Source organism: Girardinichthys multiradiatus, chromosome 24 (genome assembly GCF_021462225.1).
Source record: "Girardinichthys multiradiatus isolate DD_20200921_A chromosome 24, DD_fGirMul_XY1, whole genome shotgun sequence".
Lineage (NCBI taxonomy): Eukaryota > Metazoa > Chordata > Actinopteri > Cyprinodontiformes > Goodeidae > Girardinichthys > Girardinichthys multiradiatus.
Window position 1 is genome coordinate 108353 of NC_061816.1, and position 21138 is coordinate 129490.

Below are 21138 nucleotides of genomic sequence, written 5' to 3' on the forward strand. Positions count from 1 at the left end.
ATTTTGGAGGAGTAATACATTCAGACAGATTTCTGGAAAGATGATCTGTTCTGTCCTAAGTGGGATGGATGCAATCTTTCTGGATCAGACTAAGTTTTCCCCACAGTGTTTCCTAATTATCAGTGTGGCCCATAATGTATTTGGGACATGAATATATTGCATGACTGCAAGTAGATCTGGGGCCTCATGTACGAAGTGTGATTTCACACAAAAATCTTGCGACACAATGTTTTACGCACAGCTCAGCATGTATAAAAATTAACGCTGCTATAAAATGTGCGGCAGTCACGCAAACTGTTTCAGTCGACAATAATAAACTACAGTTTATTATTTATAGACAGCTAAACCTCCCTTTAACCCACTGAAATATGAATCCATCCAGTTTAACTCATGGAGCATCAAACCTGATGTTTCTTCATGAGCTTTTATGGTTTAAACCAGAGCGATGAAACTGAATCACATTCAGCCTCAATAACGTAACACACCTCAAAAAATGATGAAAACAACCTCAGTTGGATGGAAACTGTGAAACTTCCTCTGTTTCTGTCACCTGTAGATGGAAATGCTCATCAGTCTGAGCGCTGAGGAGCATAAAATGCATGAGAATCATCTGAGGGACACTTTCATTCTCACTGAGAATAAAACCGTGTCGGATCAGCAGATTAACTCCTAACAAGTCAGGTTTGATGATTCCTAAGATTGTAGACAATCACACATGTCCATAAATAGCTACTAAAGTTGCTCCTAACTGAAACGATGGCAGCTTTGGGTGGAGAACATCACCAATGGAAGACGTCAGAGATTCTCCTGACCTGCTGGTACATGATGATGCATGGCTCATCAGCTGGTTTAGATTGTCCATGACAATCATGTTGGAGCTCTGCATGAAGCTGGCCTCAGTGTTACAGAGGGGAACCAGGAGGAACCGTGGGTCTCTGGTACCATCTCCAGTTCTCACTACCCTGCAGTCCTTTCAACCGGAGCTTCTCAGAGGGAGCTGACTGACAGGTCGGGTATTTAACAGTCATCCCTGAACCGGGCCATGCCAGCCATATGGGTCGGCCTCATCCAGATGTTGCTCAGATATAAAAAGTTCTCCTAAACTGTGGCTCTCATTGCAGCGAGGAGCTGATTTCTGAATGTAATCAGAGCTACAGACTGGACCCATACTGCTATAAGGGCCCCATCTGGAAGTCAGTATGCTTTAGTGAATAGAAAACATCTTCATTCAATGTTCAACCTATTAGTGAAGCGCAGATGTGTCTCACTGATGCAACGATCAGCTCATGATTCCTTTATACTATAACAATAATTATAACTATTTTAATAATAATTGTTGGGAACAAACCTCCATCAGGCTCCTGTGTGACGGAGGCTTCTAGGTCATTATTGGTGGGACGTCCTGAATGGTTGTAATGGTTTACAGTTCTTCATTTAGTGTGTGTTTGGTGACAGTCTTTCTCATAGAAATATAGGAGACATATTCTTGTGATTAAAATAATCAGCATTGAGCTGTGATTGAGCACCAGGCAGCAGCTAGATGGCACTGTTTGGATCTTACATAGACATTTTACAATATAACAGGTTCGAGGCGACAAACTTTTTATTTTCAAGAAGTTGTTGGTTTGCTTTAAGTTACTACAAAATATCCATCATGGTCTAGTCAAAGTCTCTCTCTGACTGCCACAGCACCAGAAGGCTCCCACCATGTGTTATTTGGACACATGGTGGGAGCCTTCTGGTTATTGATACTACTTTGCATATGTATTTATGGACCGGGTGGTTCCAGCACCACGTGCAGCTGAGCCCAGTTCACTGCAGACTGGATGTATGAAGGCTACGTGTGCAGTGGCATGTCTACACACGGTTTCTACATACTAACTTGTTTGTGCGCCACAAGAATTTCTCCCCACAGCCAACGTCTAGTATAAAAGATGTGTGCTCTTTTGATCATGGAGGGGACGAGAGAAAATTTGGTACACTTCAGCTGAGCTCACACCACAGGACTTTGACAGATTTCACAGATTTGAAAAAGACTTTCAGTTTACACTAACAGTGTGGTTTCAGCAGATTTTTGCTTCATGTCTCAGGAGCACACACTTAATAACAGCACCTGCTAAAGGATTCCAGAATAAAGGGTTTAATTAAAACCAAGTGAATGCATCAAACTCCCCAGGGCAATAGTTTGAAGGACAAACCGGTAGGTGGCGGTAATAGCCGATATTCTGAGATTGGGAATATTTCTGTTCCACACCCCATAAAATGAAAGACATGCAATTTAAAATACTTTCATTTTAACCCACAAGTGAATCTGATTTGCGCAGTTTTGACTGTATTGTTTGTTGTAATCATGTTGAGAGTTTGGATCATTCATTTCTTGCATGTGAGGTGGTTAGCGGGTTTTAATGTTATTGGTTTTCATAAACAAAAATGTAGTATTCATAAAATAACATGACTCCAATGGGAATTTGGTTTTTTTTTTCAGAAAAGTTGGGTTTATTTTAATGAGGCCCTTCATTGTTTAATGTATTTTAGTCTTAAATACCTGACTGTGTCTCTGTTTTGTTTGTTTTTGCTTCTTTTAACCACTATGCATTTATAATCAGTTGTATTAAGCCCACTGTTGCTCTGCATTCATGTTCATAATGTTGTGTAGCTCCAATTAAATTTGTCAAGGACAAAGGGGAAAAGTCAGCTCTTTGTTCATGTTGTGTTACAGCCTCTAATTTTCTTGGCTGTCTGCAACATGTGTTTGCAGTTGAGTCGGTTCAGCTCACACTACGAGACTGGGTCCAGATTCGGTTGAACTCATTTGAACATGTTGGTCCGAATGTGACAGCCACTAACAGATTTTAGGCCCATCTCTCCCTGCACACCTCACCACAGCTACTAGACTTTCCCAGACTGGAAATCAGGGGTAGAATCGCATATAGTGTCCCTTGTTTTAAGCACTACAGCAACATTAATTTTAGTGACCTCTAATTGGCGTAAATGGGGATCATTTTAATACTTGTCTTTCTGTATTTACACACTTCCTTAGCAAGTAGCATCAGGTAGGGTTTGATATAACTGAGTGGGGGAAAATGTGATCTAGGACTAGAGCTCACAGCGGGCCAGAGGTTCCTGCTGAAGGACTGCTACCCTCAGAAGCACCCCATGGGTAAGCTAGGTTGCCTCTGAAATTAGATTAAGTGAATCAAAACAAAACAGTTCCACCACAAAGTCCAGCAAAGCAAAACTGGAATTGATCCAGTTCCCAAAGTAGCTTATAGACTGAGAGTTTATAGATTTGACATAACCTTAAGTCTATGTTGTAGTGTGACCACAGTCAATCATTTTCTGATATGGACTACGGAGTTTGATAGACTCTGGATTTGATATGCTGTGGTTCTTAGGTTCTTTGCGATTGTAGTAAAAATTCTCCATTGTGAAATTAGCGTTCTTGAAGTTCTGAGATTCTGGTTTAATGGATCTTTGATTTCCCAAAACTCTGTTTCAACAGTACCTTGATGTGTGAACCTCTGGTCCCCATTGGTCCTCGATGTTCTAAACTGTTCAGCTAGCTCTGTTCATCAATGAACACAGCGTATGAGGCGTTTGAACAGGTGTCTCTTTTAAAGGAGACCTTGTGTCTCAATGGAACTCACATGTATAAATTAATCAATCAGACTTGAAAATATTTTCTAGTGCATGTTTTAAACTGAAACTTGTAAGTGGATACAGAGTTTGTTCTCATGAAATCAAGCTTTTAAAAATCTCAGAGAACGTCTGATAAACTGGTTGATGTGTTCTGTTTTGAACATATATGTTCATACAGAACATGGTACTCGTACTCGTCGTCTTCCGCTTCATCCGGGACCGGGTCGGGGGGGCAGTACACTCAGCAGAGACGCCCAGACGTCTCTCTCCCCAGACACCTCCTCCAGGTCCTCCAGGGGGAGCCCAAGGCGTTCCCAGGCCAGCCGAGAGACATAGTCCCTCCAGCGTGTCCTGGGCCGTCCCCTGGGCCTCCTGCTGGTGGGACGTGCCTGGAACACCTCCCGAGGAAGGCGTCCAGGAGGCATCCGGTATAGATGCCCGAGCCACCTCAACTGGCTCCTCTCGATGTGGAGGAGCAGCGGCTCTACTCCGAGCCCCTCCTGGATGGCCGAGCTCCTCACCCTATCTCTAAGGGAGCGCCTGGCCACCCTACGATACAGAACATGGTGTAAAAAGTTATTATTTCCTGTTTGTCATCTTAAAGAAATTCCTTTGTCTTTACTCACACATGTCTAAACAAAGTGTGTGAGTTTTTTGAAACTCACATCTTGTGCTTTGGAGTTTCTGAAGTTCTGGATCTGAGGTGTCCTAGGTATACTGGTACAGCTGAAATTAGGAAATCGTTGCACCCTTTGTACCACAGAGTCTTATTAACAGAAGATCATTTTGTCTTTCAGAATTCAATGAACCTGCCCCCAGACAAGGTGCGTCTGCTGCGTTCTTATGACAACGAGAAGAAGTGGGAGCTGATCTGTGATCAGGTAGGTCCTGTAGATGTCTCTTCATGCAGAACAAAAAACATTTAGAGATGACACCTAAAGCTGTCAGTGTAACGTAAAACTTTGTTCTGGTCCCATGGTGACTTTATAAATGTTTAAATAATTATTTCACTCCCCAGGCCAAACGTTTAAAGCACACATACAATATGAATGGTATTCGAGACTAAATAGTGGTGTAACATGACAGTGGAGGCCTTAGCTGCTTCCAGTATTTCTGTATTTTATGTTAACCTAACCCAAACAACTGTTTGGTTGTGTTTAAGTGGAAATCTGCCCCCAGGTTTTCCAGAGGATTAGTTAAGATTGAATATTTTGTATAAGCAGGATGACATTCTGACAGAATTGCAGATGGAGCTAGATTACCAATCTGCAAAACATCTGACCCCACGGTGTATTGCTGTGTGTTGGCAGGAGAGATTCCAGGTGAAGAACCCTCCTCACACCTACATCCAGAAACTGAGAGGCTTCCTTGACCCGGCTGTGACACGAAAGGTGACATGACAGAAACAGGTTTTATACAATCAACATACAACTTTTTTCTCCATGAAGCTGTTAGAGGTTTAGTCAACTGTCAAAGACAAATTGCAAAAAACTGTTAAAAATGTTCTTCTTTCTGCTGTGACCTTAAATGTCCTCTGAGGAACTTAGCTGTCTTTCTCTGTCTGCAGAAGTTCAGACGAAGAGTTCAGGAGTCGACACAAACACTCAGAGAACTTGAGATTTCTCTCCGTACAAACCACATCGGGTACCTGTCTGTCTGTCTCCTGCCTGTCCACCTTCTCTTTCTCCCTCTGCAGTCCATCTAACTCCTCTGTCTCCCTGTTGTCCACCATGGTGATCCCTCTCCCACCTGTCCACCTTTCTCCCTTTTGTCTACTTAACTCATCTGTTACCCATCTGTTCCTTTGTTTTCAGGTGGGTCAGAGAGTTTCTAAATGAGGAGAATCGAGGTTTGGATGTTCTGGTTGAATACTTGTCCTTCGCTCAGTACGCAGTCACGTGAGTCTGATCAGTGCCTTCTATCAGTCAGCTGCTGTCTGAGTTCCATGTCTCCTTTATTACAGAGAGTCTAGCTGATAGAATCAGATTAGTTCTGTTTATTCTGTATCAAAAGAACAACTGGAATACATTTAGAAAACCACCCTTGACTGTCTTCATCAGTCTTATGCAGACTAATCTCTTCAGGTTTGATGGTGAGCAGTCGGACACTGGCAGTGAGGCGGGTTCCATCGACTCACCCTGGAGTCGCTCTATAGAGGATCTCCATGGTGACTGCAGCCTCCCGTCTCCTTCCTCATCTGTTTCTCGCTCGGCCCGACACTCCATCAGGTAAAAGGAAACACCCTGTGAAACACCGGTGTTTACCTGGACTAATGTCATAGTGCAGGTAAACTCGGTGAGCTGAAATTTTGGTTTCCACAGCTCAGCTCTGGTGACTCGGTCCAACACACTGCCAAGTCGTCGAACCCTGAAGAACTCACGACTCGTGTGCAAGAAGGACGATGTTCATGTTTGCGTCATGTGTCTGAGAGCCATCATGAACTACCAGGTAACAGACAACACTCACAACTTTCATTTTAAGATTTTCATGCACTGAGGTAACACTGAACCATTTCCCTCTTCTTAAGTATGGCTTCAACATGGTGATGTCCCATCCTCATGCTGTCAATGAAATCGCTCTCAGTCTGAACAACAGGAACCCCAGGTACTAAAATCTACTAAAACAAACATCCATACCACACAGCAGGTACCTGGAATTGAACACATAATGGACTGTGATGTTTTGACCCCTCATCAGGACCAAAGCTCTGGTTCTGGAGCTGTTGGCAGCAGTGTGTTTGGTCAGAGGAGGACATGAGATCATCCTGTCAGCCTTCGACAACTTTAAAACTGTAAACAGCAACAATCACTCATAGAACAAGAGCAGCACACACCTGACTCACATCCCTGATCGGTTCACTAGTTAAAAGGCTGATCTGTTGCAGGTGTGTAACGAGGCCATGCGTTTTGAGAAGCTGATGGAACATTTTAAGAATGAAGATGACAACATCGACTTCTTGGTAATTGTGTTCTTTCATCTTAACATTATCTCCACGTCAAATTCAGGTGACTTACTGACTGTCTGTTCCTAGGTGGCCTGCATGCAGTTTATCAATATTGTGGTGCACTCAGTGGAGGACATGAACTTTAGAGTTCATCTGCAGTATGATTTTACCAAACTCAACCTGGAAGAACACCTAGAGGTAACCCATCAGCCAATCAGAGTGTGGTTACATGATGACTGACTATGATGCTTTCATGGGATGATTATTCTGGAACCAGAGACCTGAACAACAAGTTGCATTTTAACTATCACCGTCTCCTTAACATCTCTCCTCAGAGATTAAAGCACACAGAGAGTGACAGGCTGCAGGTTCAGATCCAGGCATACCTGGACAATGTGTTTGACGTTGGGACACTGCTGGAGGACGCCGAAACAAAAACCGCTGCTCTGGAGAGAGTTGAAGAGCTGGAAGAGAACCTTGCTACAGTAAGGAGCACCATGTTGATCTTTGTCCCACTCTTTACCTCTGAGACTGGAGGCAGACCTCTACCACCACCATTGGACTATGAGAAACAATCAAATTCTGTGATAAGCTTCAAATCTGAAGGAAACATCCCAGCGTTGTAGCAATGACACCTGACATTTATAAAGACCAATATAAACGTGAAACTTATACACATCAAAACAATCCTGAAAGTTTTCTAAATCATTTCATCCTTAATCACAGAACATTAGTAGTGACGGGCATTTTAACCAGTAAACCAGTAAAAAAAACTCCCTGGTTTCCAGTACCAAGGTATGTGTGATGCTCAGAGTTCCTGTCTCTATCTTCAGATGTCCGAGCGTCTGCTTGATGTGGAGAATGAAGCAATGCTGAAGATCGTTGAACTGGAGAAACAGCTGATGCAGACCAACAAAGAGCTGGACCAACTTCGGGTCAGTTCTGTTAGCCTGAAAACCATCTGGTCCATCTGCATGGACAGAGATGAGTGTGATAGAGTGTCCCTAGTGGATGTTTTAGATGCCATGCTGCCTCTCCAGCTGTAACTCACCATGACCTTAAATCGAAAGTTTCACCTGTTCGCTTTGCAGGAGGTGTATGCCAGTGCCAACTCTCAGGTGCACACCTTAAGACGGATAGTTCGGGAGAAAGACCAGACCATTCGTCGGCAGAGTCGTCTGGAGCGTCAGGCCCAGGAGGCCCAGCAGTCTGGAGGACCTGGAGCTCCTCAGCCTCAAAGAGGGGAGGGAGACGGAGGTGTAGCTGACTCTTCTTCCCCCTCACCTCCGCCTTTTCCTACACTGTCCCCCAGGTAAGAGACACAGACTCTGAAACACTCTTAAATGTTTCAACCCACCTATTTCTGACTGATCACCTCCCTGAATTCTGCAGCCCTGAGACTGTGGCCTATCACAGCATGGGACCAGGGATGGGTGGGGCTCCAGGAATGCAAGCCCCACCCCCTCCTCCTCCACCACCACCACCAATGCCAAGCACAGGTGAGTTTACCTTCACCAGTTAGAAATATACACTCACCGGCCACTTTATTAGGTACACCTTGCTAGTACTGGGTTGGACCCTTTTTGCCTTCAGAACTGCTTTAATCCTTGGTTGCATAGATTCAACAAGGTACTGGAAACATTCCTCAGAGAGTTTGGTCCATATTGACCTGACAGATATATTGACAGATTTGTCGGCTGCATCCATGATGAGAATCTCCTGTTCCACCACATCCCAAAGGTGCTCTATTGGATTGAGATCTGGTGACTGTGGAGGTCATTTGAGTCCAGTGAACTCATTGTCATGTTCAAGAAACCAGTCTGAGATGATTCGTGCTTTATGACATGGTGCGTTATCCTGCTAGAAGTAACCATCAGAAGATGGGTACACTGTGGTCATAAAGGGATGGACATGGTCAGCAACAATACTCAGGTAGACTGTGGCGTTGACACGATGCTCAATTGGTACTAAGGGGCCCAAAGTGTACCAAGAAAATATCCCCCACACCATTACACCACCACCACCAGCCTGAACCGTTGATACAAGGCAGGATGGATCCATGCTTTCATGATGTTGACACCAAATTCTGACCCGACCATCTGAATGTCGCAGCAGAAATCGAGACTCATCAGACCAGGCAACGTTTTTCTAATCTTCTATTGTCCAATTTTGGTGAGTCTGTGTGAATTGTAGCCTCAGTTTCCTGTTCTTAGCTGACAGGAGTGGCACCCGGTGTGGTCTTCTGCTGCTGTAGCCCATCCGCCTCAAGGTTCAACGTGTTGTGTTTTCAGAGATGCTCTTCTGCATGATTTGGTTGTAACGAGTGGTTATTTGAGTTACTGTTGCCTTCCTATCAGCTGGAACCAGTCTGGCGATTCTCCTCTGACCTCTGGCATCAACAAGACATTTGCGCCCAAAGAACTGCTGCTCACTGGATATTTTCTCTTTTTCGGACCATTCTCTGTAAACCCTAGAGATGGTAGTGCGTGAAAATCCCAGTAGATCAGCAGTTTCTGAAATACTCAGACCAGCCCGTCTGGCACCAACAACCATGCTACGTTCAAAGTCACTTAAATCAATTTTCTTCCCCATGCTGATGCTCGGTTTGAACTGCAGCAGATTGTCTTGACCATGTCTACATGCCTAAATGCATTGAGTTGCTGCCATGTGATTAGCTGATTAGAAATTAACGAGCAGTTGGACAGGTGTACCTAATAAAGTGGCCGGTCTGTGTATCTCTGACTGAGAATACAACTTCTAAGTAGAACAAGAAGTGCTACGACATAAATACGACATCTGTTCCAGATATTATCAAGTCTTTTTCTTTTTGTCCTCAGTATCCAACGGACCCTATCCTGCACCTCCCCCTCCTGCTCCTCCTCCGCCCCCCCCTCCACCTCCACCACCTTGTAGGACCAGTGAGCTTTCCTCTGTCCCCATGCCCCCTCCTCCTCCTCCTGTGGCCCCACCTCTCCCAGGGTCAGGGGGGTCACCGACCGTCATCTTTAACTCCGGGCTTGCAGGTATGACATGTCTTAAATTAGTGGGATGGAGCTTCCAGCCCGTCTCCATGGTAACAGGTGACTTTGATTAACTCTGATAATAACGCATCTTTTCTTCTCCGTTCTGCTGACAGAGGGTCCTCTCAAGCTGTTCTGTACGTTGGTTCTTTACTTTTTTATCACTTGTTGTTTATCAACACTGTACATCAGCTGACAACTAGAAACTTGGCTCCATTCAGAATTCAATTTCACATTTTTCATCCATCTGTGAGACTTCTGTGACTTTACATTAAAGCTAAACAGTTTAGAGACAACCTTTAAAGATGGTAAAGGGTCATCTAACAGATGAGTTTAGTTCAGACCACATAACAGACTGAAGAAATGTTGGACACAAACCGTCCTATTAGATCCAGATAGTTCTACAGGTGGTTCAGCATGATGCTTGAACCATGGTGGTTCCATCATTTTGAAGATTATGTTGCTTTCAGAACATTTTCAGGAAATGTTTTATGATTTATCTTGTGTATTCTAAGATTCAGTGGAGAACCACAGTTCATGAGAGAATTTAACCTCAGAGATCATGGCGTCCATTTCAATGTGCGAACAAATGCCTGAATGTTCCTCATAAAAGCCGAGTTTGAGTTGGTCTTACAGTAGCGCGGGTTTCCGGGTGTGGGTGTAGTGCTTTGCTAGATAGTAATAGTAATAGTGGTGGTGCAAGTTTACACTTCCTAAAAAAGCAGACCAGTCTTTGAGCATTCTGAGATAATGTGCTGATCCAACAAAAACATCTGATTTTATGCCTGTTAACCAGAGTGTCAGCTGATGGGATGTTCTGGTTTAAAACACCTGCTGAATAGTTCATACCTACAGACAGAACCACCAGAAGCTTACATTAAAGCTTTAACCTTTATAACCCAAGGACACTCATAAACCAGTATTGCCGTTTGTATTTATTTGACCTCCATACATGTCCTCTGCAGCCGTGAAGATCAAGAAACCCATCCAGACAAAGTTTAGGATGCCAGTCTTGAACTGGGTCGCTCTGAAACCCAGTCAGATCAATGGAACCGTGTTCAACGACATTGATGATGAGTCCATTCTACAGGTGAAAGATCAATCGCTGGAGGTCACAAAGGCTGAGATCAAATTTGCCAAAACTCAGCCAGAGCTGAACATCTACATGTGTACCAGAGCTCCTAACTGAAATTATCTGCTTACATGTCTGTCTGCCAGGACCTGGACATGGAAGGGTTTGAGGAGCTGTTCAAAACCAAGGCTCAGGGTCCAGCAGTGGATCTAACTCTGTCCAGACAGAAGCTTCCACAGAAAGCTCCATCTAAAGTTTCTCTGCTGGAAGCTAACAGAGCCAAAAACCTGGCCATCACCCTGAGGAAGGCCGGCCAGGCCTCAGAGATCATCTGCCGTGCCATTCACACGTAGGTACATCAGTACAGTACCCTTACAGAGAAGAAATCCTGGTACCTACTACGACTGGTACCAGTAGCCTGAGGTAAACTGCACATGAGGCATCCAGAATCATTCCAGAGCTCAGGTTGAACCACAGTTCAAACTGATGCTGTTCACTGATGTATCCTGTTCTAGTCTTCTGACAGGTGAGTCCATTAGTGTTCTGAGCCATCTGATTGGCTAATGGGATATAGTTAGGTCCTGTATTACACGAAGCCTAAATTTGCTCTGAACAAGTCCAGAGTCTAACAATATTGTTTCTACAGGTTTGATCTCCGGACAGTTCCCGTCGACTTTGTAGAGTGTCTGACACGTTTTATTCCAACGGAGGCCGAGGTGAAGCTTCTACGGCAATACGAGAGGGACAGAAAACCTCTGGAGGCTCTGAGTGACGAGGATCGATTCATGATGCAGTTCAGCCGGATTGAAAGGCTCAATCAGCGCATGACCATCATGACGTTCATGGGAAACTTTGCAGACAACATCCAGATGTTGACTCCGGTAAGGAAAATATTAAAGCCCAAGTGAAGTGAAGATACGAAATAAAACTGACAGACTGTGCTTCCTCTCAGCAACTTCACGCCATCATCGCTGCTTCAGTTTCAATAAAGTCATCTCAGAAACTGAAGAAGATTCTAGAGGTCAGTCTGTGTAATTGACTTGTCCTGTTAACAGGCAGAATGCCTGAGTTGTAATAAATGAAGAGTTTCTGTTGCTGCTGCTGCTTTAGATCATCTTGGCTTTGGGGAACTACATGAACAGCAGCAAGAGAGGGGCTGTGTACGGATTCAAGCTGCAGAGTTTAGATCTGGTAAGACACTTTACACAAAGACACACCTCAGAGGTCTGATCATGTCCAAATGCCCAAACAAGCTGGCCAGCCATGAAGGTCTTCACAGAAGTATAGTTACTTTACTTCCTGCCTCGTGATGTTTAAAGAAAAACAGGAAATTCAGTGATCAAAAAGAGACTCAACAGTGACCCTGACCTCCGGCCGGGTCCACAGGATCTGCTGCGGATACAGTAGCAGCAGACTCTCCAGAACTCCCCGTGTACTTGGTCGTCCTCCTTATGGGTCAGAGATGTTTTAGTGAAAATCACAGGTGCAGTGAGCTCTGATCTAAGAGCTTTCATTTGGTTTCAGAGAGCAGATAATCAGGTTCAGATGATAAGCAGCAGTGAAACTAGGTGACGTTGGTCTGATAGCTTTTGATCATGTTTGGTAGAGAGGACACCGAGCTTAGATCAACTTTCTGTAAACTGTTTGGTTTTAGCTGCTGGATACAAAATCGACGGATAGGAAGCAAACACTGCTTCATTACATCGCCAACATTGTGCGAGAGAAATATCCTGGAGTGACTCTGTTTTACAACGAGCTGCACTATGTGGACAAAGCTGCAGCAGGTGAGTCTGTCAGTCAATCACAGCAATGCATAGACCACAGGCTACGACTGACTCATCTGTATGTCTTCACCTGTGCTGCTCAGTAAGTCTGGAGAACGTGCTGTGTGACGTGAAGGAGCTGCAGCGCGGCATGGAGCTCACCTGGAGAGAGTTTAGCGTGTCTCACAATGCCACACTCAAAGACTTCATCAGCAGGAATGAGTCCCGCCTCAACAAGCTACAGGAGGACGCACGTATCGCACAGGTGAAACAGTTGTTCGTGTTGAGAGTAATAAGAGGAATTGTCACTCCTAGTAATGATTTCTGCCTGTTTAAATAAAACATTTTTTTGACGTGCACTGTGGTCTTATTGTGGTCGGACTTCAGGACGCCTTTGAAGATGCAGTGAAGTTCTTTGGAGAAAGTTCCAAGACAATGCCACCATCCGTCTTCTTTCCCATCTTTGTCCGTTTCATCAAAGCCTACAGGGTAGGTAACAGACTGCAACTCCGGCTCTCTGGTGTGGGTGTGGCCTGTTGACATAAAGCTCCTCCTACAATTTGTGACAGCTTGAACTAACAGGAAGCATGTGTTTAGGTGGCGGAGGAGGACAATGAGCAGAGAAGGCGACAGGAGCAGATGCTCTTAGAGAAACTGGAGCAGGAGGAGCAGCAGGAGGAGGAGGAGACCAAGGTGAGACATTTACTGGCATTATTATCCAAAGAGTTTCTGATTGGTCTCTAAAGAGTCTGTTCATACTCAAGTCTTAAAGAACACTGGACAAAATCCCGATTTAACAAACAGTGGGACAGAAAGGAGAACCTTTTACAGTTTATGTCCAACAGTCACATCCAAGCAGCTCACAGCATCCCTCCTTGTTAATGCCTCTGTTTATATCCTCTTGGTCTGTGATCAAACATAAACCTGGAGCAAGATGGAGTTGCCACTACTTGAGCCTTCTTCATCTGGACTATGTGGTGCTTTTCCCACACTCATACTCCTATAGTAATGAAATGTGTTATTAGAGCAGCATGCATGTCAGATATTCACATGACGGCTCGTGAGTGAAGAGTCCAGGTCCCCGACCCGGTAGTCTGTGAACCCGTCAGTCACAGGTACAAGGCTGTTGAAATACTCAGCTACCAGACTAATATAATATGCAGGTATCGGCCCATTATGATTCACTAATATGGACCTATTACATCAGAAATATAAAGCTTTTCTACTCAGAGTGTGACTCAAAGCACTTTCACACCAGTCCCACATCACCCAACTACACAGCTCTGGTGTGTGTGCCAACAACAAGGTGTGGGAACAACAAGATGGCGCCGCAGATGGTCGCCTCGGCGTGTTGGTGCGCATTGTTTTGTTTTGTTTTTTGCTTTAAAACGGTCTTCTGTGATGGTACCCGGAGCTCTCTCACCAGAGAAGAACTCATGAACATCAGGGCTACTACACCAGAGGAGTTATTTCCAACTTTTCTACCTACTGCTCTGGAATATTTGGACATTCTGGTCAAAGGTGCGCTCACCTTTGTTCACGCGGTGAAACGCCGGAAGAGAGGGAAACGGGCTGGGGTGCTGGTACGTCTTCGCCAGCGTGGACTACGAACACCGTTACCTGGAATATTTCTCTCTAACGTGCGCTCACTTCCCAACAAAATGGAGGAACTACAACTGTTGTTGGGGAAAAACAGGGACTTTTATTCATCGGCAGTTTTGTGCTTCACGGAGACGTGGCTGTGTGGATTAATACCGGACTCTGCGCTGCAGCTGGCAGGATTCCAGCTCTACAGAGCGGACAGAGACACGGAACTCTCCGGCAAAGCGAAAGGTGGAGGAATCTGTTTTTACCTCAACAGTGGTTGGTGCAACGACGTGACAGTGATTCAGCAGCACTGTTCTCCAGACCTGGAAGCCTTCATCATAAACTGTAAGCCTTTCTATTCCCCCCGTGAGTTTGCTTCGTTCATCCTGGTCGGTGTTTACATCCCACCGCAAGCTAACGTGCAGGTCGCACAGCGCATGCTCGCCGACCAGATACTGAGTGTGGAGCGGACCAACCCGGACTCCTTAGTAATCGTCGCTGGTGACTTTAACAAAGGTAATCTGACCCACGAACTTCCCAAATACAGACAGTTTATAAAATGTCCGACCAGAGAGGACAACATTCTGGATCACTGTTACACCACCATCAGAGACGCTTATCACGCCGTCCCACGTGCTGCACTGGGCCAATCCGACCACATCATGGTCCACCTGATTCCTGCATACAGGCAGAAACTAAAGCTCTGCAAACCTGTTGTGAGGACGACAAGGAAGTGGAGCAGTGAGGCTGTGGAGAATCTCCAGGCGTGTTTAGGCTGTACAGACTGGGATGTGTTCAGGACTACTACCAACAGTCTGGACGAGTACACAGAGGCTGTGACTTCCTACATCAGCTTCTGTGAGGACAGCTGTGTACCATCATGCACCAGGGTGAGTTACAACAACGACAAACCCTGGTTCACAGCTAAACTCAGAAGGTTAAGACTGGATAAGGAAGAGGCCTTCAGGAGTGGGGACAAAGACATATACAGAGAGGCGAAGTACAAGTTTGGCAAGGCAGTGAAAGAGGCCAAACGACTGTACTCTGAGAAGCTCCAAAACCAGTTCTCAGCCAACGACTCTGCGTCTGTCTGGAAAGGGCTCAAGCAAATCACCAATTACAAGCCGAAAGCCCCCCACTCCATCAACGACCGACGCCTCGCCAACGACCTGAACGAGTTCTACTGCCGCTTTGAAAGACAAAGGGACAGTCCTGCAACCATCTCCCACGACGCCCCCCAACAGCTGCAGCCACAATCCACCACCCCCATCTCTCCAACCTCAAGAGGGGCCTTGGCACCTCCAACCCCCACCCTGAAGTTCCCCCCCACCAGCCCCCTACCCACGCCGAGGACGGCTCTTTCCATCCAGGAGAGGGACGTCAACAAACTCTTCAGGAGACAGAACCCCCGGAAAGCTGCTGGTCCGGATTCTGTCTCACCAGCCAGCCTGAAGCACTGCGCTGATCAGCTGTCTCCAGTATTCACAGACATTTTTAACACCTCACTGGAGACATGTCATGTGCCAGCCTGCTTCAAGTCCTCCACCATCGTCCCTGTTCCCAAGAAGCCAAGGACCACAGGGCTTAATGACTTCAGACCCGTCGCCCTGACCTCTGTGGTGATGAAGTCCTTTGAGCGCCTTGTGCTCTCACACCTAAAAGACATCACCGACCCCCTCCTGGACCCCCTGCAGTTTGCCTACAGAGCCAACAGGTCTGTAGATGATGCAGTCAACCTAGCGCTTCACCTCATCCTCCGGCACCTGGACTCCACAGGAACCTATGCCAGGATGCTGTTTGTGGATTTCAGCTCTGCCTTCAACACCATCGTCCCAGCTCTGCTCCAGGAGAAGCTCTCCCAGCTGAGTGTGCCCGACTCCACCTGCAGGTGGATCACTGACTTCCTGTCTGACAGGAAGCAGCGCGTGAGGCTGGGGAAGCACGTCTCTGACTCCCTGACCATCAGCACCGGTTCCCCCCAAGGCTGTGTTCTCTCTCCTCTGCTCTTCTCCCTGTACACCAACAGCTGCACCTCCAGTCACCAGTCTGTCAAGCTTCTGAAGTTTGCGGACGACACCACCCTGATCGGACTCATCTCTGATGGTGACGAGTCCGCGTACAGATGGGAAGTGGACCATCTGTTGGACTGGTGCAGCCAGAACAGCCTTGAGCTCAACGCTCTAAAGACAGTGGAGATGGTTGTGGACTTCAGGCAGAACCCAGCCCCACCTGCCCCCATCACCCTCTGTGACTCCACAATTGACACTGTGGAATCTTTCCGCTTCCTGGGAACCATCATCTCCCAGGATCTCAAGTGGGAGCCAAACATCAGCTCCCTCATCAAGAAAGCCCAGCAGAGGATGTTCTTCCTGCGGCAGCTGAAGAAATTCAACCTGCCAAAGACTATGATGGTGCACTTCTACACAGCCATCATTGAGTCCATCCTCACCTCCTCCATCACCATCTGGTACGCCGCTGCTACAGCCAAGGATAAGGGCAGGCTGCAGCGTGTCATTCGGTCTGCTGAGAAGGTGATTGGCTGCAGTCTACTGTCGCTCCAGGAACTGTACACCTCCAGGACCCTGAAGCGGGCAGGGAAGATTCTGGCTGATCCCTCCCACCCTGGTCACAGACTCTTTGAGACTCTCCCCTCTGGCAGGAGGCTGCGGTCCATCCGGACCAAAACCTCACGCCACAAGAACAGTTTTTTCCCATCTGCCACCAGCCTGGTTAACAAAGCCCGGAAACCACCCTGACATTCCCCCTTTCCCCCACACCCCCCCTTTTTTTGCTGACAGGACACCTGTAACCTGTAACTCTATGTGTTACATTAACGCTCAGCTTGGACTCCTGCTTTACTTGCACTGCTTTACTTGCACAATGATCACCTGCACTGTTGTATTGCTCTTGCATCTTATACTGCTCTATATTTACTCTCACTCACTTAAAACTGTGCACTTATATTTATATTATATTGTAGATATGTTTGTACTGTTTAATTTGTACTGTATTGCACCGACTATGCCAAAACAAATTCCTTGTATGTCCAAAAACGTACTTGGCAATAAAGCTTTTCTGATTCTGATTCTGATTCTGATTCTGAAAACAGTGAGGCGATCGCACTGTCCCCGCCCCTGCACGAGGGCCCGCGCAGTCACGCGGCTCCTGGTGGTGCACCTCCGATTTTTGTAACTTGGCGTGGACAGTGCGTGCCGCGCTCCATTCAGAATGAAGAAGCTGAAGGTGCTAACATTTCACCCACAAATAAATCCCTTCATCATGAGCAGAAAGACGAAAGTGACAGAAAAGAGAAACAGGAAATACCACCTTAGATTGTATGTATTAACAGTGTTTGTTGTTGAGTCTGACATATTATCTAGGTATGGTTTTAGATCCTCTACAAAGAGGCCAAGAAGCGGTTTCTTCTTCATTGTTTTACTCTGATGAATCTGAAATAAACAGAATCACTTAATAAGAAATGTTTCTGATAGTGGCCATTTTTTCCCTCTTTTACTACATTTCCACTGAGTTTCTAGCATACTTCCTCTGTTGTTTTTGAAGAATACTGCAGCAACATCGGCAAGAAGTAGAAACGCGTACAGCCATGTTCAAACTCGCACACCCTCAGTGGAACACCCCGAAGTGTGACTATGACTGAGCCTTAAGTGCCCTGCCCAAGGGCACATCAATGTGTTGAAGCAGAAGCTGGAATTGAACTCAGAACTTTCTCAATGCTAGATTCCTCCCCCAAAGACACAATGATAGCCTTCCATTAAAGTGGAATCACAGTGAAACAGCAATGACACTGAGCATGAGCAGTGGCAGACTGGGAAAACACCCACTACTGGGACAGGTTTAGCTGACCACAGAAACAAAGGAGTAGGTCACCCACCTCCATTCATGGCTCTGCTGGCAGTGGGCCCAGATTGAGGGCCATCAACCACTGAGGCTAAATCTGAGTCTAATTAGGTTTATCAACACTAGATTACAGCTTCATGACAAGTTGTTTCTCAGCAAATCCAGTCTGGAGAGACAGAGGAAATTACACTTAACCCAAACTCTGGCCCCCATGTTAGGACATGAACATACAGAGCAGAATCAGAATCAGATTTATTGGCCAGGTTTGTGTGCACACATTTTAAATATATAAAGTTTTAAAGGGAGTATAAATAGGATAGACAGTATGATACTCTGCTGTGAAACAAATAAGCATATTTGCACATCATGACCTACATGTACAGACTACTCTCGCTCTGAGGTGTTCATGGTTTTAGCATGACCAAACCTAAACAAACCTAAACAGTTTGTGTGCAGGGTGTGTGGGGTCTGCAGAGATGTTAGCTGCCTTTCTCCTGACCCTTGACCTGTATAAGTCCTGGATGGAGGGAAGGTCAGCCCTGATGCTCCTCTCTGCAGACCTGATTATTCGTTGCAGTGTTTGGTGGATGAACCAAACTACACTGAGATGGAGGAAGACAGGACCGACTGAATGATGGCAGTGGAGAAGATGACCAGCAGCTCCTGGGGAAGAATGTACCATTATGTAGTGAGCGTACTTTACTTCAGGAACGTATTGATTCAGGAAAGTACTAGCACTTCATCCTATTATGCCATGGATAGCCAAAACATTATCAGTCCGTCTGGCTCAATATTGTCCATCACGCCGCAGCTCACTACCAGCCAATCTTTGCATCAACATGTTTGATGGTCTGTCAAACTGCCAACAAACATCCTGACCAACTATGTGATGGACTGAGTTCAGACAAATGAGGTCTGCCATCATCTGAAGCTGAGTTAACGCCTCACATCTCATCCAAAGAAAAAGGTTTACAGGATTGTCGTTCTGGGCCATTACACATTTATCCTGCAAGTTCCTATCATTTCCAACTAGATCAAGAAATCCTGATGCTATAAAATTAGTCTCTGTCTCACTCCAACTGTTTATTGTTAAATGATTGAAATCTTTTTAAGGTGAGACTTGACCCTGACCCTCTCCTCTACTTGCTCCTAGTCTCCATCTCACAAAGGCAAACGGCAGCAGCAGGAGCTCATCACAGAACTCAGACGGAGACAAGGGAAAGACAGCCGCCATGTGTACGAAGGGAAAGATGGCGCCATCGAGGACATCATCACAGGTAGCAGAGTAATTATAGGTGAACAGAAGCATGAAACCAGGTGTTTGTTACTTGTAACTTGACCAGCTGGTGTATTTCCTTATTTTCAGCATTGAAGACGGTTCCTTTTACTGCTCGAACGGCCAAGCGCAGCTCTCGCTTCTTCTGTGACCCCGCCCACTCTGAAGAGCATTACTGAGATATCTGAGCTAACCGCGCCAACTCTAAAGCAATGGGACCAATTAGCACTTTGAACATTTCTGATCGATTAATGTGGATGGATCACATCGTGTTTTTGTTTAATGGTCACAGGCCAAGAACCCAGACCTCCTGCTGACCTCTGGTGCTTTTTCTTTACATCAGAACTAACCCAGATCATAAAAAAAGATCATTAATGCATGACAGGGTAAATACCGATGGCTTTCACAAAGATCTAAGGCCAGATCTACGGCCCTGTGGCCTGCTGTGGTAATTGGGAACAAGACGGATGGACCAGATACCTTTAGGTACACTTATACTGACAGTGTGTTTCTGAAGAAATAAACATAGGTATTAAGTAGAAATCCAGAAGAGCTGGTAACATTCTGACAAAGATACACAAGGTGCCATAAAAACATTCCTGATTGTCCTGGGTTGACCTTAGAACTCAGGGGTCATTACAACATGACTAGGTGCTAAACAACACAAAGATGCCATCCTTAGACCCTTCCTCTAGACATACTCACCACCCCTGGTGGCGCTTCAGGGCAGGCCAAGGAGCAGCTGGGTTTTTGTATTATCCTGGAACAGAACCAGGACAGAAATGTGCTTCTTCAAACACATAATAGCTAATGAAGACAAACTGAAAAGAAACACCCAACAGCTCTGGACTCAGCAGGTTCACCCCCATATAAAACCAGGGTTTTGCTCCTTGGTCATCAGATCTGAGGTTCAGTGGTTGTTCTGGGTTTCTTTGGTGTAAGTCCATTTGTACAGGGTTCAACTCTTTTCACTATATTGTATTCTTCTATGTTCTGCTGTATTTACTGGCCGTTACCGACCACGGGTCCACAGAAACCAGCTCCACGTTTTAGAAATAGAGTGACTTTCACCATCCAAAATCTAGCTAACTACGCCCTCTGACCCAACCACAGTCAAACTCTGGGCCCATATTCCTGAGGAAACACTTCTGTTCACCAGATTATTTTTGGACTACAGCTTAACACCTGTGACACCAGTAGGGTCAGGGAAACCGATCAGAAGTCAGTCTGACTGATGTTCCTAAAGTTCCTTCTTGTGACTCTGATGAAGGCACAGTTTTAGTGTGGGACTGAGGGAGGTGCTGCAGGCCACAACAGAACCAGGAGACTTCATTTATTTGGACCCCTATGAACAAGCTTTCTAATCATCATCCAAAAGTAAAGCGCTAAAAAAGGCAAACTGAATCCACAATGTTGGAGGAGAAAAATTAGTGTGCTGCTTTGGTTCTGGGCAGAACACACCCTAAAAGATAGGAGTACCAAGAAAGACCTGTTAGACAACATGAGTACCCTCACTACCTGTAAAAGCACAGGAGCACCCAAACACTCCCATTAGAATATGGTGGTATCGGGATGCACCTTTACAGCACTATGGTACCCTGACCCTACCGTTAGAACTTGGTGGTACTTGGAAACACCTATTAGAACATCGTGATACCCGGACAATCCTGTTAGAACAGTACCGGTTGATGCTGTTGCTGCACCATCAACCCTCAAACATGAATGGAGTTCTCACAATCCCACCCAGAACCTTACCCTGGCCCCAACCTCTTTTTAATTCATTTAAGTCCAAATTTAAAAAAAGTTCAGAGCACAAAGTTTTCTATGTGTACAGACATTTTCTAGAAGGTTCGATAGCTACCTGTGTGTCTATCTGTGTGTTGGTTGTTGCTGTTATTTTGCACTCGGTGGAAATAAAACAAACCACTTCTACATCATCATGTTGTCTTGTTAAGTCAGGAACTACAACACCCAGCATG

General features: G+C 45.7%; 1 protein-coding gene across 1 annotated transcript in view; it reads left to right on the forward strand.

Annotated features, from left to right (window-relative positions):
• fmnl2b (formin-like 2b) overlaps positions 1–21096 on the forward strand; it is a 25025-nt gene extending 3929 nt beyond the window's left edge. The window contains exons 2-28 of the mRNA XM_047355066.1: positions 4437–4520; positions 4950–5030; positions 5207–5283; positions 5454–5537; positions 5724–5867; positions 5961–6087; positions 6167–6243; positions 6337–6430; positions 6524–6598; positions 6671–6781; positions 6919–7068; positions 7417–7518; positions 7675–7895; positions 7976–8082; positions 9421–9606; positions 9720–9740; positions 10569–10693; positions 10822–11024; positions 11322–11556; positions 11628–11696; positions 11786–11866; positions 12330–12459; positions 12543–12703; positions 12826–12927; positions 13036–13131; positions 19037–19160; positions 19250–21096. Of these exons, the coding sequence (XP_047211022.1) occupies positions 4437–4520; positions 4950–5030; positions 5207–5283; positions 5454–5537; positions 5724–5867; positions 5961–6087; positions 6167–6243; positions 6337–6430; positions 6524–6598; positions 6671–6781; positions 6919–7068; positions 7417–7518; positions 7675–7895; positions 7976–8082; positions 9421–9606; positions 9720–9740; positions 10569–10693; positions 10822–11024; positions 11322–11556; positions 11628–11696; positions 11786–11866; positions 12330–12459; positions 12543–12703; positions 12826–12927; positions 13036–13131; positions 19037–19160; positions 19250–19338 (3156 nt within the window). The 3' untranslated portion in view covers positions 19339–21096. The remainder of the gene's footprint in view (positions 1–4436; positions 4521–4949; positions 5031–5206; positions 5284–5453; positions 5538–5723; positions 5868–5960; positions 6088–6166; positions 6244–6336; positions 6431–6523; positions 6599–6670; positions 6782–6918; positions 7069–7416; positions 7519–7674; positions 7896–7975; positions 8083–9420; positions 9607–9719; positions 9741–10568; positions 10694–10821; positions 11025–11321; positions 11557–11627; positions 11697–11785; positions 11867–12329; positions 12460–12542; positions 12704–12825; positions 12928–13035; positions 13132–19036; positions 19161–19249) is intronic.
• The last annotated feature ends 42 nt before the right edge of the window (positions 21097–21138 follow it).